This window comes from Cyrtonyx montezumae, unplaced genomic scaffold (genome assembly GCF_038088225.1).
Source record: "Cyrtonyx montezumae isolate F1298 unplaced genomic scaffold, pur_monq_1.0 scaffold_22, whole genome shotgun sequence".
Classification (NCBI taxonomy): domain Eukaryota; kingdom Metazoa; phylum Chordata; class Aves; order Galliformes; family Odontophoridae; genus Cyrtonyx; species Cyrtonyx montezumae.
The window spans coordinates 4,617,520-4,632,297 of NW_027071959.1; the positions used below are offsets into that span (position 1 = coordinate 4,617,520).

Genomic DNA, 14,778 nt, shown 5'->3' on the forward strand with positions numbered 1-14,778 from the left:
TTGCTTCTGGGGCCTTCAGATGCATTCCTGGGGCGTGGGAGACGCTTGGCAGCGTGTCACCCCAATGCCACCTCCCCGTGCCCCTCCCGTGCCCCCCCAGCTGGCACACAGCCCTCGCTTGGCACACCACTCCGGTGCCCTATTTCTCTCTCCCTGCAGAAGAAACACTGAACCATCCCCTGACATGAACCAGCCCCTGTACAAGGCCGTGGCATTGCAGAGACAAGACATGACGACTCCCAGAAGCCCCGAGGTCCTACACAGCGTCCTCGGGGCCGCCCCGCGCTCCCCGTTCTCTCTCCCCCGGGTCGGTTTGGGCTGGCTTCCTTGTCCTCCTCCTTCGGGACGGCGTTCGACTTTCTCGTGCCATGTAACGTGCAGTTGTGAGGAACGTGTTGGCTGTCCGAGGCCGTGGCAGTGCCGGGTGGGTGGGTGGGTGGCACAGCCTCGTGCCACCGCCACTCCCCGCGTGCTCGCCCCGCCGGCGCGCGGTCTCGAAGTTTCCGTCGATCATTGTATTTCAAGGGTGGCTATACTACCTGAGATTTGTGCATGTTACATTGTAGTTGTAACCTTTTCTAATTCGGCAAGAATAAGAGATGGTTGTGATTGTGCAGTGTATCAATAAAGTTTGACGAACTTTGTACCCTCGGGGCATTGCTTCACGGAGCGCACGGGGAGCGCGCGGGGCTCCCGTGCACCATGCTCCATGCTCAGCTCCTGCTCGCTGTTCACTGGCACTGCTCCCAGCCCCGTGGTTTGTCTGCTTCCCAGCCAGGCTCCTTGCTGTGCCCTGCTGCTGGTTTGACTCTTCCCTCACCCCCACGTCTGCTCTCCTAGTGACGGAGCTCTGCGGGGGAAGGACTGGCTCTGCTCTGCTCTGCTCGCTCACCTTCAGCACAAGCATCACTGGATTCGTCCTGTTGGTGGCTGTGTCACCTCCCACGTCATCGTCTCCAACAAATAAACCTACTTCTGTGCGAGGAACACCACTGCAGAGGAAATGCTCCTAACAGTGCTTCGCACCTAGCAAGATGTGACTCCGCAGGACACAGACACTGTGTCTTCATCAATGGACGAAGACAAGGGGAAGGGACCTGTGCCTCTTGGGACCATTTTTCCATCCCACTGATGGATGCTCGTGAGTGAGGAGCCCCGTTTTCCCGCAGGAATCCCAAAGCTGATATCCCAGAGCTATATGTTAAAGGATAGGAAGGCTGCTGGGAGCACAAGGGCAACGCCTGACCCATCAGGGGATTGATTGCTTGCTCTGCCCTCAGCAGCAGCAGACCTCCCTTTGCTTTTCTTGACATGCAGTGGGAAAGCAGTGTCCTCAGGGTATACTGCTGAGCCCTGCAGCCAACTGCTCCTCGTGATGACAGCCTCCTGCAGCCTGCGACCGCCTGAGCAAACAGCTCTATCAGGGACACCTTGGCTGTGCTCCTTGGAAAGGTAAGTGCTTCCCTGAACACAGTGGGAGAGGGGTCTGGGATGGGAGGACCACACCTGCTCCAGCACATCCAAATGGATTGGGGCTAGGGCACCACCCAGACTCCAAACAGCTCACCTCAATCGTGACCACGGAAATCACTCAGCTGGGCCATCCTTCTGCCTGTGTGCATCTCTGCAGGTGACACGGTGGTGACACTGTCTCCTTGCCCTCCATCCCCCTACCAGCAGCCTCTTAACATCCCTCTTAGGGAAAAACAACAGCCGCACGTGTGACCTGAAACACCGAATCAGGTTGGATCCGTCCCCCGTGCAAAACTCCTGGACTTCTTGGTGTGGTTGGTAAAAGGGTGACAAGCACTGGTCATGGGGATGCAGCGTTAAGAAGGAAGAGCCATCTAGGAGGGAACGAGCCCTGGCTCCTCCCTTTTTTTGGGACACTTTTGGCCTCTCCTGAGCGCAATCAGAATTTTTTGCTGTGTCACAACCAAGAAGAGCAATGGAGGGAGGATGGGAGACAGCCTGACCTACACGCTCCCTTGTCTCTGCTGTGGCCCCAGACCAGAGGGCTTCCCACTGTGCTCCACATCATCACTTTCTGCAAGGCAAGAATCACAGCTGACACACCGGGAAACCTGTGGCACAAGCAATAAACCCTGTCCCAAACAGCACAAGCACAACTGGGCTCCTTTCACAACATACAGGAAAGCATCACTAATACCTGGACCACAACTCCAACCAGAGGGAGCGAGGGCATCTTTCAGGCCATGACATTCATCTGCCTTCACTGAGAGACACAAATCAGTATGTATCTAAATAAATACAGAAACACACCCATAAACCAGCATCTCTCTCTCTCTCTCTCTCTTTCTCTCTCCAGCTTAGCTCTGCAGTACTCAACCCCTGGTTCTGTGTGCCCTTTGATCTCTTGCCTACAGCAAATTCAGAACTTCAAATATAAAGGGAGGAAGGAGGCAGCAGCCCCATTAACCCCATTAATCCCAGGTCCATCTTTTGGAGGTGGGCACGGTCCATCCCCCTCCTGCCGGATAGCCAACTTTCTTTTCCTGAAAGCCAACAGCCATACACCTCTCCTCCCTCCACCTCCTTCCCCAAGAGAAGCACAGAGGCACATCTGGTGGCAGCAACACGTGTGGCTGCAGCAGTTCCTGCAAGGCCACCACCACGGCTCCAGCACAGTACTGTGGTTGGCACTGGTCCCCTCTTTTCTCTGACTCCAGGATGCAGGATGCTGTGTGCACCAGCAATTAAATGCTGTGAGCCCGTGGGGAAATGCGTGGTAGTGGGATGCCTTTGCACCCCTTACACACAGCCCGTCCTTTGGGGATAAAGCCCACGTACTGGGGGCCCCTCTGTTCCCACTCAACACAAAGCACATCCCACGGGTGACACTGCACCACAGGGACAAGGTTTGCCACCAAGGCAGAAGACACAAGTGACCCTGGGGCTCACAGCAAAGCCCTTTGGAGATTTTTCCCCTTTTTCTGAGCAGACCCACTGCACTGCCAGCAATGGGGCACTGGTGCCCACAGTGACAGCAAGGGACAAAGACCCTCGCTTAGGGCAGGGTCGCCTGAAAGATGGGAACAGCAGGACACGTTGCAAATGCTGCTGGCCACAATCAGCCCAAAGATGCATTGGGTGCTGTGCACATAGGGGTTGGGGTCTCTGGTCCCTACCTTTTCTCCCCGTCCTCGAGGGATGCTCCAACCTCAGGTCCCCACATGCTGCCCGGGGCCGGGAGATGCTGCGCCGTCTCACAACACCTCGCTATCCTTTCTGCTCTCTCTCTCTCTCTCTCTCCCTTCTCCCTGCCTAGTTCCTGGGCTGCACAAACTCAAAAGGAGGAAAAGAATAAAATATTAAAAGCCCTGCAATCGTTACAGACCACCTCTGATCCTCACATAACGTGCAGTGTGCCAGGTGGAGCCCACACGCCTTCGGAAGCCGGTGCCCCTTAGGCTACAGTGAAAGCTGAAGACTGGATGCACCAAGAACCCCCCTGGAAATCAACAACCTCCCTCCCCCCCCCAGCACCAACAGAGACCAACACGAGCACACCAACAGCAAAGTTTCACCAACACCCAAACTCCCTTGCGACCTGCACAGCCGCACTGTGAGCATCACCTCCAACACTGTGCCCCCTGGGACCCCACCAGTGCACAGAGCATCCCCCCCCCCCCCCCCCCCAAAGCCCTCCACGTACTCACCAAAGCCTCACCTGTGCCGCATCACATCCGGGCTCAGCGCTGACCTCCTCCTGCTGCTCCATCCTTCCTTGCAGCCATCCCTCCCTCCCTCCATCCCAGCACCCCTCCCCGCACTGGGAGGGCAATGAGCACCACAAGCAGACGGAGCGGCCACATGGAACAATCGTTTTAATGGATAGAGGCAGAGAGAGCCCCCTCGCCGCCCGCCCGCCGTGCCCCCACCTCGCTGTCGGCCGCGGAGAAGGAAGGGAAACCAAAGGAGGAAAAGAAACTGCAGGAGAGACCCCCCCCCACCAGTGAAAAATAAAGCGAGTTGAGGTGTCCCACCCTCTCCCCCCCCCCCCCCAACCCCCCGAAATTTCAGCTGATGGATTTCACCCAGCGGCGGGTGCCGATTGCTTCGCCTTCTTTTTATATATATATATATATATATATATATATATACACACACACACGCACGCACACCCACACACATATACATATATATATATATAAATATGAAACTGAGCTATATAGATCTGTATCTATTTCCATCCCTCGGATTGCTTTATTCCACCACCAAGGGCCGGGGTGACAGAGAGGGACCATGGGTCCCCATGCAGCACCCGTGTCCCCTCGTCCCCGGACACCCGAGGGAGGAAAGGTGATGGGACCTGGGCACGAGAACCTCTCCTCATCTCACAGAGGACCAATACACACCTAACTCCATATACAGCATGCAGTAATGGCAGCGGAAGGACCCTGCTGGGAACTGTGGCTGGAACGCTAACCAAAAAAAGAAAATTATATATATATATGTATATTTATATATACTGTATATATATATATCCCATAAAAAGATTCAGCGTCTCCCTTCGCCTCGATGCGTGGAGGAACTGTTTGTGTGGCCGTGGTCCTGGATGGGCAAGGGGTCTCAGCACGGGGCTCCTGCTCCTCACCCACGGACGGGCCGGCACCATCCTCCTCAGCACACACTTCTCCTCTCCGCTTGCTCACCCTTCTTTCTTTCTTCCTTTCTTCCCTTTTTCTTCCTTTTTTTTTTTTTTTTACTTTTTTTGCATCTTGTTTTTTTAGGAACTAAAGAGTTCTAGGCTCGTATCAGAAAATATCATGACTGAAATTAACCCTTATCGTTCACGATGCGCGCGGGGTCCGATGACCGTGGCTCGGCACTGCTCTCCTCCCTTTCCACTCGTGGCGGCGTGGTGTTGAAGATCTATATATCTATACATATATATATATGTATATGTGGATATATATATATATATTTCGGAACACAAATGGCGGCACAGTCCATGAGAAGACGGGGAAATCTCGGCGAAGGAGAAAACCTGCGCACACGGACGGAGGGGATCCGGGCGAGTGGGGACGGCGAGGGGACCGGGACCGTCCCAACCCCACGCTGACCCAGAGAACGACGAAACGGGGGGAGAAAAAAACAGGGGGCAGGCAGAAAAATAAAACAGAGGAAAGAAAAAGACTCAGCCGCGTTGCGTCTTCAGCAGGAAGCCTGGGATCGTTTGTTGTGGTTATTTTTCCCCTCCTTTCCAAATTCCCTTTGTATTATTATAATAATTATTTTTTTTTTTGCGTGTTTTTCCTCTCTCCCCCTCCCCCAGAAGGCCTGGCCGGACAACTCTCTCAATTTCTTATGATTATTTTCAGAAACAGTGAACACATCTTCTTCCTCTCCTTTCTGCTGTGGTGGTGGTGGCCGCCTCGGGGCTCAGAACTGGCGGGCGAGCTGGGCGAGCGGCAGGGCCAGCAGCCACACACGGCTGCACCGCCGCCACGCGCCGCTGTTGCCATCGTGCACTGCACCGGGGCCTGCGGGGGGAGAAACACCCGCGTTGTTAGCTGTGGGGAATGGAGGAGGGGGAGAAAACAACGCTGCTTCGGGCGCCGTCGCCATCACTGGAGCTGCACGGGGCAGCCAACCCCGTCCTTGGGTTTGGGGCACAAACCCCACCACGGTCCTGTGCTGGTCCCAGTTTCCCATCCCCAGCAACAGCACAAAGCAAACTCTTGCAGCCCCTCCAGATGTTCCTGGATTTGGAGGCAAGGCAGTAGCTTTCACCCAGCAGCACCAAGGCGTTGGACTCAGTGATCCTTGCGACCCTCCAACCCGGGATATCATGTAATGCTACAACTCTATGACTCCATGATTCTGTGAGGCTGTGATTCTATAAGAACCACCCAGGAGATGGATGGTGAGGCACTGGCACAGGCCCAGGGAGACTGTGGGTCTCTCATCCCTTGAGGCAAGGCCATGGATGGGGGCCCGGGCAGTCTGAGCTGACGGGGGAGCAATCAGCCTATAGTGGGGATTGGTCCCTTCCTACCCAAAACATACCATGCTTCCATGTGCAGCACTGCACCCTGGTGGCACCCAGGGCCACTCTGCGTCCCTCTGCAGGAAGGATGAAGTGGGTGGTGAGGAACAGAGACCCCCTGTGCTTCGGCAGCCAGGTGAGCATCTCAAAATACGCCATGGGGAAGGGCTCCCAATTGGTGGCAGAAACACCCCAAACTGTCAGAGCATTCCTGCCCGAGTGGGATCACGGAAGATCAGACCCATCTTCACTTTTGTAACCCCAAGAGATGTCCCCTCACTCAGGGCTCTGAAGACCATTCCCCATTAGATCTCCCTTTTGCAGAACAATTCTGGCACCTCTACAGACCCACAAAGCCCCAAATCGTGGTGGGACCAACGAGCCAGGCACTGGGCAGCTCTGGAGCCAAGAGCAGCTCCATGCTGTCTCCAACTCTTCCCAACATCTTGAGCTCATCCAAAAAGCCAACCACTCGGTGCACTACGAACAGAGACATGTGGCTGCAGAGCCCCAGGTCAGGATGGCAGTGGTCCTCAGGGCAAGCGATCGATCGATCGGTGTAAGAGCAGCAATGCAAGGAAGAGCACCCCTACCACACCCCAAGAAAAAAAAGGCACTGAAGCAACACTACAAGCATCCTAGAGGAAGAAGGACTGGCTGCAGCACCCATTGGGCAATAGGACCACGAAGCCATCCCTGCCTGCATCCTGGAGATGGGGGGAAGAGAGCAGCGGAGGGGACGTGGCATGCAAAGGTGGGAGGTGGGCACGTTAAGGACCCAAATAGAAATGCAGCTAAATGCATGTGGCTACAGTAAAGCAGCAACGGGGAAGCCAAGAGCAGCCCCAAAGTCATCAGTGCAGGAGCTGGAGCAATGGGGTCTGGGGGAGGTGCTCCCTGGATACTGCCAGAGGGACCCATGGGGACACGGAGCGGGGGGACTGTTGGCATTGCAGGCTCATGGTTACTGACCTTTCCAGGGTGTCAGAGCAGTTGTTGTCTCTTCTAAAAATCAAAGAACAAGTCAAAGTTAAGGCACAGGGGCAATGGCAGGCTCGGGATGCTTTGCTCAGCCCGCTCTTGGCATGGGAAAGTGTGTGGTCACGATCACTGTCCTCCATCCAGGACAAATGCTGCAGGGGCTGCAGCTTCCCGGGTGGTTACATCACAAAACCTCTGGGAATCCACATGGATTGCACAAAAGGGGACCAGCAGTGAGCTCTTTTTTTTTTTTTTTTCTGACTCGAGAAAATTATTTGATTCCAGAGCACTTCATCACATTAAAGACAGCATCAAATGAGCTGCTGAATTAGGTGGAAGGCCTGTAATAAGAATTGCTACGTGTTAGATAAAGCACCAGTTGACCTCCCTGAAAAAACAGATTAAGGAAAAGATTACAGGATGTATCCTACAGCAGCCTCAGTCATAAGGCACTGGAAATGTCGACGTGCCGATGAGGATTAAAGCTCCTTTAGGGGGAGGAGAACCCTGAATGGTTCACTCAGCCTCAAGGAAGAGGGGATGCACACAAAATTGTTCCCCAAAACCACACAGATTGGATATTTCTCCTGCAACAGGCAGCACAGCCTATTGCTGGGAGTTGTAGGGGAATCTGGCTCCTAGCAGGGCCCCACACGAGGTGATGGGGCCACGTACCATTATGGCATGAGCCATTCCAAGCATCCTTAAAGGAAGAGAATCCAGTAACTGGCAGCTCTCACTAAGCCACCAGCAGAGAGAAGACCTTAGTTTGGAGGCTTCTTGTCCAGCCTGCACTGTACAGCCCTCAAATGGGGTCCCAGGACAAATGAGCTTCATCCCCTAAGCCAGTACAGAGATTGCAGTCACACAGGTGGGCCCAGGCCGTGTGGGACTCAGTCCCCAGGGCAGGACAGCACAGACAGAGCTGTGTGTCCCCGAGGTGTCCTGTTCCTCTCCCTGAAAAATGGGGCCATTGGTGACCACAATTACCAGAAAGGCCGATGGGGAAGAAGCTGAGATCGTTTCTAAGCAACCCTAATGAAGGCTTAACAGCCAGGTAACAACTAATGTCTGTCACTTACAGCACCAACTTTTTCCTGCAGAAGTGATGCTCATTAACACCCGAGGTTGGAGCTACCTGGGGGCTGTGGGCACAGCCCTGAGCACAGTGAGGGTGAGGGGAAGAGATCCATGGGGGATCCCAAGGCAACAGCTGGTACCCACGAAGGACGAGGATGTGTTTTGGACCTTGCACACACGGCTGTGCTGCTGCTGGGAGGGGCTTATTCTGCCATTGACAAAAGGTGATGAGTAGCACACAGGCAATCATGGAGCCCAACATACATAAAGGAGGAGACACGGGATGGGCAGTGCCTTCTGCACAGACACGTGGGAGGACAGCAGGAAAGAGAGACCACATTTCCAGAGATGCCTTCCCTGCCACCCTGCTGGCACAAGGTGCTAATTGCTGATTTGTTTTCCTTTTTTTTTTTTAATCACTGCACACCTACAATCATTGCACGCCTCCAAGAGCAGTGTCCTGCCTCTCCTGCAGAAGAGGGGTCTCTTGTAACCTCTCCAGGCTTAATTAAATAATTCACGCACGCTAGGAAAGGGTTTGCAGTGCCAGGAGAGCTCGAGGCCACAGCAAGTTGGTGCTTTCCACTAAACCCTCTTAGCAGTGATTAATTCCATGCTGCAGTTTGTTTAACACGAGGCAGGATCGCTGCACTGTGCATCCCCTGGGTTTCCCCCTTGGTGTCCCCAGCACGAGGAGATGTGGAAGAGGTGGACCATGGTGCACTCTGCACACAACTGCTGCGAATCTGAAGTGGGCCCAGAACGGAGGGAGGGAGGGTCACAATGAAGAACGATGCTGGGAGAGGATGGAGGTCCCTGAGCCCTGTGTCTCCTTGGCACCTGGCAGAGCAGGGCGATGAAAACCCACAGCCAGACCTTTGCTTTGCACTGACTCCCAAACACAGTCGCAGTGCCCCACACCTCTGAGCACGTTTGGAGGTTCTGATACTTCCCCTGTGCCCACCACAGCCCCTGACCCATGCCCTGGCCTGTTACAGATGAATAGGAACATGCATCTCCCCAGCTTTCCACTGCAGGTCTTGCACACTGGTGGTTTCTCTGTTAAGCAGTGCCCAGTCCCCATCCCAGTCCCTCAGTGCTGCTCACCATAAAGGATCATGCTGGCGTTGGTGTTTCCTAGCTGGTTGGAGGCCACGCAGGTGTAGTTGCCATAGTCCTGCTCGGAGACGTTGAAGAAAGTCAGCCTGGAGAAGAAGGCTTTGTTTTCCACCTTCAGCCCTTTCTGTCCTTCAGCCAGCCTGGGAGGAGAGCAAAAGGGGATTAAGTGATGAGGACAGCACCAGGGAAGAAGCAGATGATTCAGGATGTGAGGTATTGGCCTGAAGCTGCATCGGGAGAGGTTCAGAGTGGATATTATGAACCATGTCTTCTCTGGAAGAGCAGTGCTGCACTGCACTGCTGCCCATGGGGTGGTGGGGTCACTGTCGCTGGGGGTGCTCCAGAGCCGTGGCAGTGTGGCACTGGGGGATGTGGGCAGTGGGCACGGTGGGGTGGGGTTGGATCGGTGATCTCAAGAGGTCTTTTTCAACCTGAATGATTTTATGATACTATGGTTCTATGAGTCCCAGCCCACAGGTGTTGGAGGGTCCTGGATCCACATCCGCTTTGCTCTGTGGGTTTTTGGGGACGACAGTAAAGCATGGGGGGCGGGGGGGGGTCAGTGTGTGTGGCTCCCGCCCCCAGAGGGCACCCTGTGCTCTTACCTCTTGTCATCTTTGTACCACTGGAAGTCAGCGGAGGGGACAGCAGAGGCTTCACACATCAGGATGCCTTTCTGCCCCACGGGCACACCGGTGCTCTTTGCGTCCGAGATGTACGGTGGGTCTGTGGGGAGGATGGAGGGGGGGTTGGTGCCTCCCACCTCTCTCTCCTTTTCTTTCCCCATCTCATGGAAGGGGAAAAATCATCTCCGAGCTTATTCTCCTGCAACTCTTGTTCTGCTGTCCGAAGGGGTTGGGCAGATAGGGGACCCAAACCACATCCCTGCATCCTCCAAGGACCAGTGCTCCCTGGCTCTCCCTGATGCCCAGCAGCTCCAGGGGGGCCAGAGTGGAGTCTGGGGGGGGATTGGAGGGTCTTCACTTCCACCTATGAGCACAAACAGTGCTGCTTTCTTCCTCTCTCTCTCTCCTCCTTTTTTCAAAACGAAGAAATGCCTATTTACTGCTCACTTCCCTCCTCTCCCCTGAGGTTATCAGCACAGCATCTCACCACAGGCAGAAAACTCAGGTTGATGGAGACAGCTGAGGAGGAGGTGGAAAAAAACAGAGGATGGAAAAAAAAGAAAAAAGGGGAATAAAAGGGCAAACCACCACCTGCTTGGAAACCTGCTGCTGCCAGGCTCGGCGCTGGGACCAAAGGCAGGTGAATGCCACCATCCCCTCGGGGTGGGACAAGGTGGCCCTGGGCTGTCCCTGCACCCTGTGGTTACTCACAGTTGACGGTGACTTTGACTCGTTGGACGACAGGCGCGGCCACGTCGTTGGAGGCACTGCACTCGTACTCGCCCGACTGCTCCCGCGTGATGCCTGTGATCTCCAGGTACTCATCCTCGCTGATGAAGCCCACGGCTGTTGGGTGGAGGGAGTGGGCTGTGAGCCAGGGGGGCACAATGAGCTCATGCTCAACCTGTGGTCACCAGCTGGGACCGTGTCAGGCTGTCCCATCCATCTACTATGAGAAACCCCTGCCAGAAAGGTGCGCTGGCCCCAGCCCCCTGACAGCATCACTTGCTGCGTAGTGATGTCCCCAGTGTGTGCAGGATGGGCAGGGGGTCCTCACCCCAAGCCATCTTCCCACCCTGAGGTGCTGCTGGACTCCCCCCAAAGCCTCTCCCTCATTTTCCAGCTTAAATCACAGCCAGCTCACTCCCACACCATCAGTACCAACACTGCCCTTCAGCTCAAGGGCTCTGTCCCTGTGCCTCCCCAGGCTCAAAACCACCCAGCTCCTCCAGCATGGGGACCTTACAACAGACACCGAGTTACACAAAGAACCACAGCGATCAGGATGCTCCGGAGAAGCACCTCTCGCCCAAGAGGCATCACCCCCATGAGGGGGGGTGGCATCTTCCTCCCTTCCTTGGCACTTCCCCATCGCCCTTCTCAGCTCTCCTGCAGCTCAGATGTGATAATTACAGCACGAAGCATCTCCGCCACCGGTGTCACACTTAATATTCCTATAAATTTTAAACGGTAGTCCTTGGTACGTATGTGTGGCAATTGGTATCATATTTTAATTAAGCTTGCCCTACACCATCTGAAATTAATAATAGCTCGAATTACCAGTGTAATTTATAAATTAACACTGCTGCAGCATTAGGAAATAAATTAGCTCTGGACAGCTGTTTCCAGGAGTGAGTGCCAATGGCAGCGAGGCCGAGCGCAGGTCCCTGCTCCCGGGGGATGTGGAGATGTGACCTCGCTTCCCACCCGCTGTGTGCTGCCGTGACCCAAAATGCTGCAGCTTGACATGCTTGGGTGGCCAACCAGGCTCATCTTGCTCTGAACACGTGCGTGCAAAACGTACAGTGAATGCTGCCTGCATCCTGCTGCCTGACACCTTCAGAGCAGCTCTATCCCGCAGGTCTGAAATAGGGAGCGCCGTCACACGCTGCCCACGAGGCCTGCTCTGAATGCAGCAGGTCTGCGGGCGTGCAGAAGTGGAGATCCCGAGCCTGATGTGCCACCACACAGAGCAGATGCTGGTGCCACCCCATCCCACGAACCCCACTCAGGGTGAGCTGAGCGCTGTGCACGGGGCGGTGAAAACTGCTGAGCCCATCAGCACTTAGCGCAGCAGAAGGGCGAGATATGAAGGCGTTACCCCAAAATCGATATCCTTTGGAGACACAGAAATTATCCAGCAGCACTGTACACAGCGAAGCGGAGCGAGGGGGAAGGAAACAAGCTGCCTTTTCCAGCTGACCTAGAATCGGCTCTCAGTAGCACAGCGCTGCCTGCTGATGGAAGAGCAACACAGCCACAGCCCTCGGATGCTCCGCAGCAAAGCTGAGCCCGCTTTGTGCAAAGACCCCGACAGCTCTGCTGTGCCAGGCTGTACCTGCAGAGCCGTGCCCCATCTCCTTTCACTGCCTTCCTGCCAAGAGGGATTCACAAACAGGCTCCACTTCTTGGGTTTTATATCGAGAGCTGCTTCCGATGGGGAAGTGGCAGTAAATAAAGAGCGAAGCCATGCGGCTTGTTACGTGCTGCTCCAGCTGAGAGCACTGCAAATGAATGGGCTCAAAAATCAGCGTGGTATGCGAGGAAACAACAGCACTGGCTCATGTCCCCTCCTACAAAAAGGACTCTGCAGAAAAATCAGCTCCATGCATGGACTGCTGCTGCCCCACGGTTGTTGGGGACCCCAGTGGCTGGTGATGCTGCTCTTGAGATGCTGAGCTCCTGAGGCTTGGGATCGGGGCGCTGCCATCCCAGCCCAGATTCTGGATGGGAGCCATCACTCTGACTGGTCTCACATCATATATCAGACCCCTCAGGGTTGCTCTGCGGGTCTCCAGTGATGCATGCTCCTCCTGCCTCTGAAACTGCTCGGAGCTCAGCAGCCCTAAGCCAGCAGCAGCCCCGCAATGCCCAGAGTGACTTCGGGAACTTCTCAGGGCTGCTTCTGCTCGAGCACAATTAGCTGCTGAAATATTGCAGGAATTAATGGCACAGCACTCTCATCTCCTCGGGAGCTACAAAACCAGCACAGCCAGCACCCATTATTATTATTAATAATAATAATACAATCCAGGCCAGAAATGGAACAGCCACTGAGTGCTGCACAGCCCTCGCTCCTCTGCAGAGGGTGATGACCTAACCTGGTGCAAATGGGGGCACAGGGAGCAGCACCAGATGGGACAAGGGGCACTGCAGAGCAGAGCTTGTGCTGGGACAGGCGTGCTGGCTGGACCACGGAGGTGAGATCCCGCTCCAAGAGACATCCAAGCAGCGCCTGAGGTCCTGCATGGAGTGGATGAGATGATGCGTGGGGAGATCAGTAGCCCTGTGCATCCATGCTCTTTCCCTGCCTTCTCTTGCTTCCCCTTTGCCCAGCCTGCCCAGGCTCCTCTCTGCCTCCTCTCACCCGTTACTTTCCATTGAACCTCTGACAAGATAATAACTCACTGGAAAGCAAACACATGTTCCCAAATTAATTATGTGCCACCGTCCCCATCTCACTGCGTTCGGGTCTCTGGGCCATATCACTTCCAGTTACCCCAGCTCAGCACTGCTGCAATGCTGGCACTGGGGCGAGGCAGTCCCAGCCCCACAACATGCAGAGCTGCTCTCCTTATTTCCGTGCATCTCTTTGCTCCTGTGCCTCACGCCAACTCCTTGTCTTTCTCCCCACAATGATCAGGGCACAGCACAAAACACCCAGCACGCTCCCAGTGCTGCGATGTGCCCACACCAGGTCCATGCACCTTGCACCTTGCTCTGCAGAGCTGAGATATTCCCACCTCTGGGGATCTCAGCTATGCTTCCACTATGGGTTTGGTCTTCCCATGGGCTCTGGATGCCCAGGTTCCCAGTGCTGCTCCTGAGTCATGGCCATGCACCGATCGGGCTAGCCCGAGAATGGGAATATTTTATGGAGATAATTTTATTAAAATGTTTACAACAATGCAGATATTGACATCTAGCTTCAATCAATAGCACAATTTATTGTCCTTCAAGGTGAACATTAAGCCAAGCTGCCCATTAGTCAATATTTACCTCCAAGGTCTATAAATCTTTATACTGGCTTCAGCAGATGTTGACAGTGGCCAATTCCAGATAAGTAAAAGTAAGAGTGTGAAACATTGCTCCTTTTGGAGGTGAAATAGTAACTAGTTAATTACAGCCCCTACAGCAATCCTGAACTATCAATTTATGGCTACTTCTGGCAATAAAAATTAACACCGCGCAGACTCCCGCCTCAAAGTGACGCTCTTAAAACCAAGAGCCATCTATTTCACATGTCACACCGATGCGGTGCTGATGGCCTTCTTATAACAGTTTATAGTAAATAAATAAAACATACAAAGGTAATAAGAGAGAACTGTTGGCATCCCAGAGCTGGTTCCCTCCTTTCTCCTCCAGCATGCGGAGAAACACACTGTGGATGAGTTAGCTCCCCTGTGCAGGGGAGGAGGAGGAGGAAGGGATCCCCTCAATACTGCCATGCCTCAAACCTGACTGCAGAGTGACACAGCCCTGTGCACGTGGGTGAGCAAGGACAAAAGCTGATCCCATCCCATGCCCTTGGCGTGGCTTAGGGAGGCTCCTGCTGCCCCTCTTATTGCTCAGCATCTCCCTAGCACTACTGACTGCTCATTTAGCACATCAGGAACCAAGTTCAGGCACTGCAAAATGTCCCCTTGTTCTTCTGCTTGGACAATGGCACCGTGACAGCAGCATCACCTCTACTCACCCCAAGCTCCGACTCCCCACGCTCCAGTGGAGGAAGATGTGGGGTAATTAACCCGCTGGAAACCATCCAGAGCAATCATTCAAAAGATGATTTCTTTAAGATCAGCCTATCGACCCAGGAGAGCAGAGCTCTGTCCTTCCTTCCAAGCACATTGCATCCCAATGCCACGGGCTCCATCTGCAACCCCTTGGATGGGTGACCCCTTTACAAAGCCTGGGGTGGGGACAACCACAGCCATCACCCCGCTCTTCTCCACCTCTCAC

General features: G+C 54.4%; 1 protein-coding gene across 11 annotated transcripts in view; it reads right to left on the minus strand.

Annotated features, from left to right (window-relative positions):
* Window positions 1–5,209: 5,209 nt before the first annotated feature.
* Window positions 5,210–14,778, minus strand: part of LOC136049962 (protein CEPU-1) — a 233,544-nt gene continuing 223,975 nt past the window's right edge. For 6 of the 11 annotated variants that reach the window (XM_065738558.1, XM_065738567.1, XM_065738566.1 and 3 more), the window contains 5 exons: window positions 10,531–10,686; window positions 9,799–9,919; window positions 9,182–9,333; window positions 6,986–7,018; window positions 5,210–5,507 (listed from right to left, as the gene is read on the minus strand). In XM_065738558.1, the coding sequence (XP_065594630.1) occupies window positions 5,407–5,507; window positions 6,986–7,018; window positions 9,182–9,333; window positions 9,799–9,919; window positions 10,531–10,686 (563 nt within the window). In that variant the 3' untranslated portion in view covers window positions 5,210–5,406. The remainder of the gene's footprint in view (window positions 5,508–6,985; window positions 7,019–9,181; window positions 9,334–9,798; window positions 9,920–10,530; window positions 10,687–14,778) is intronic. The other 5 variants (XM_065738561.1, XM_065738559.1, XM_065738562.1 and 2 more) reach the window with 3 other exon arrangements.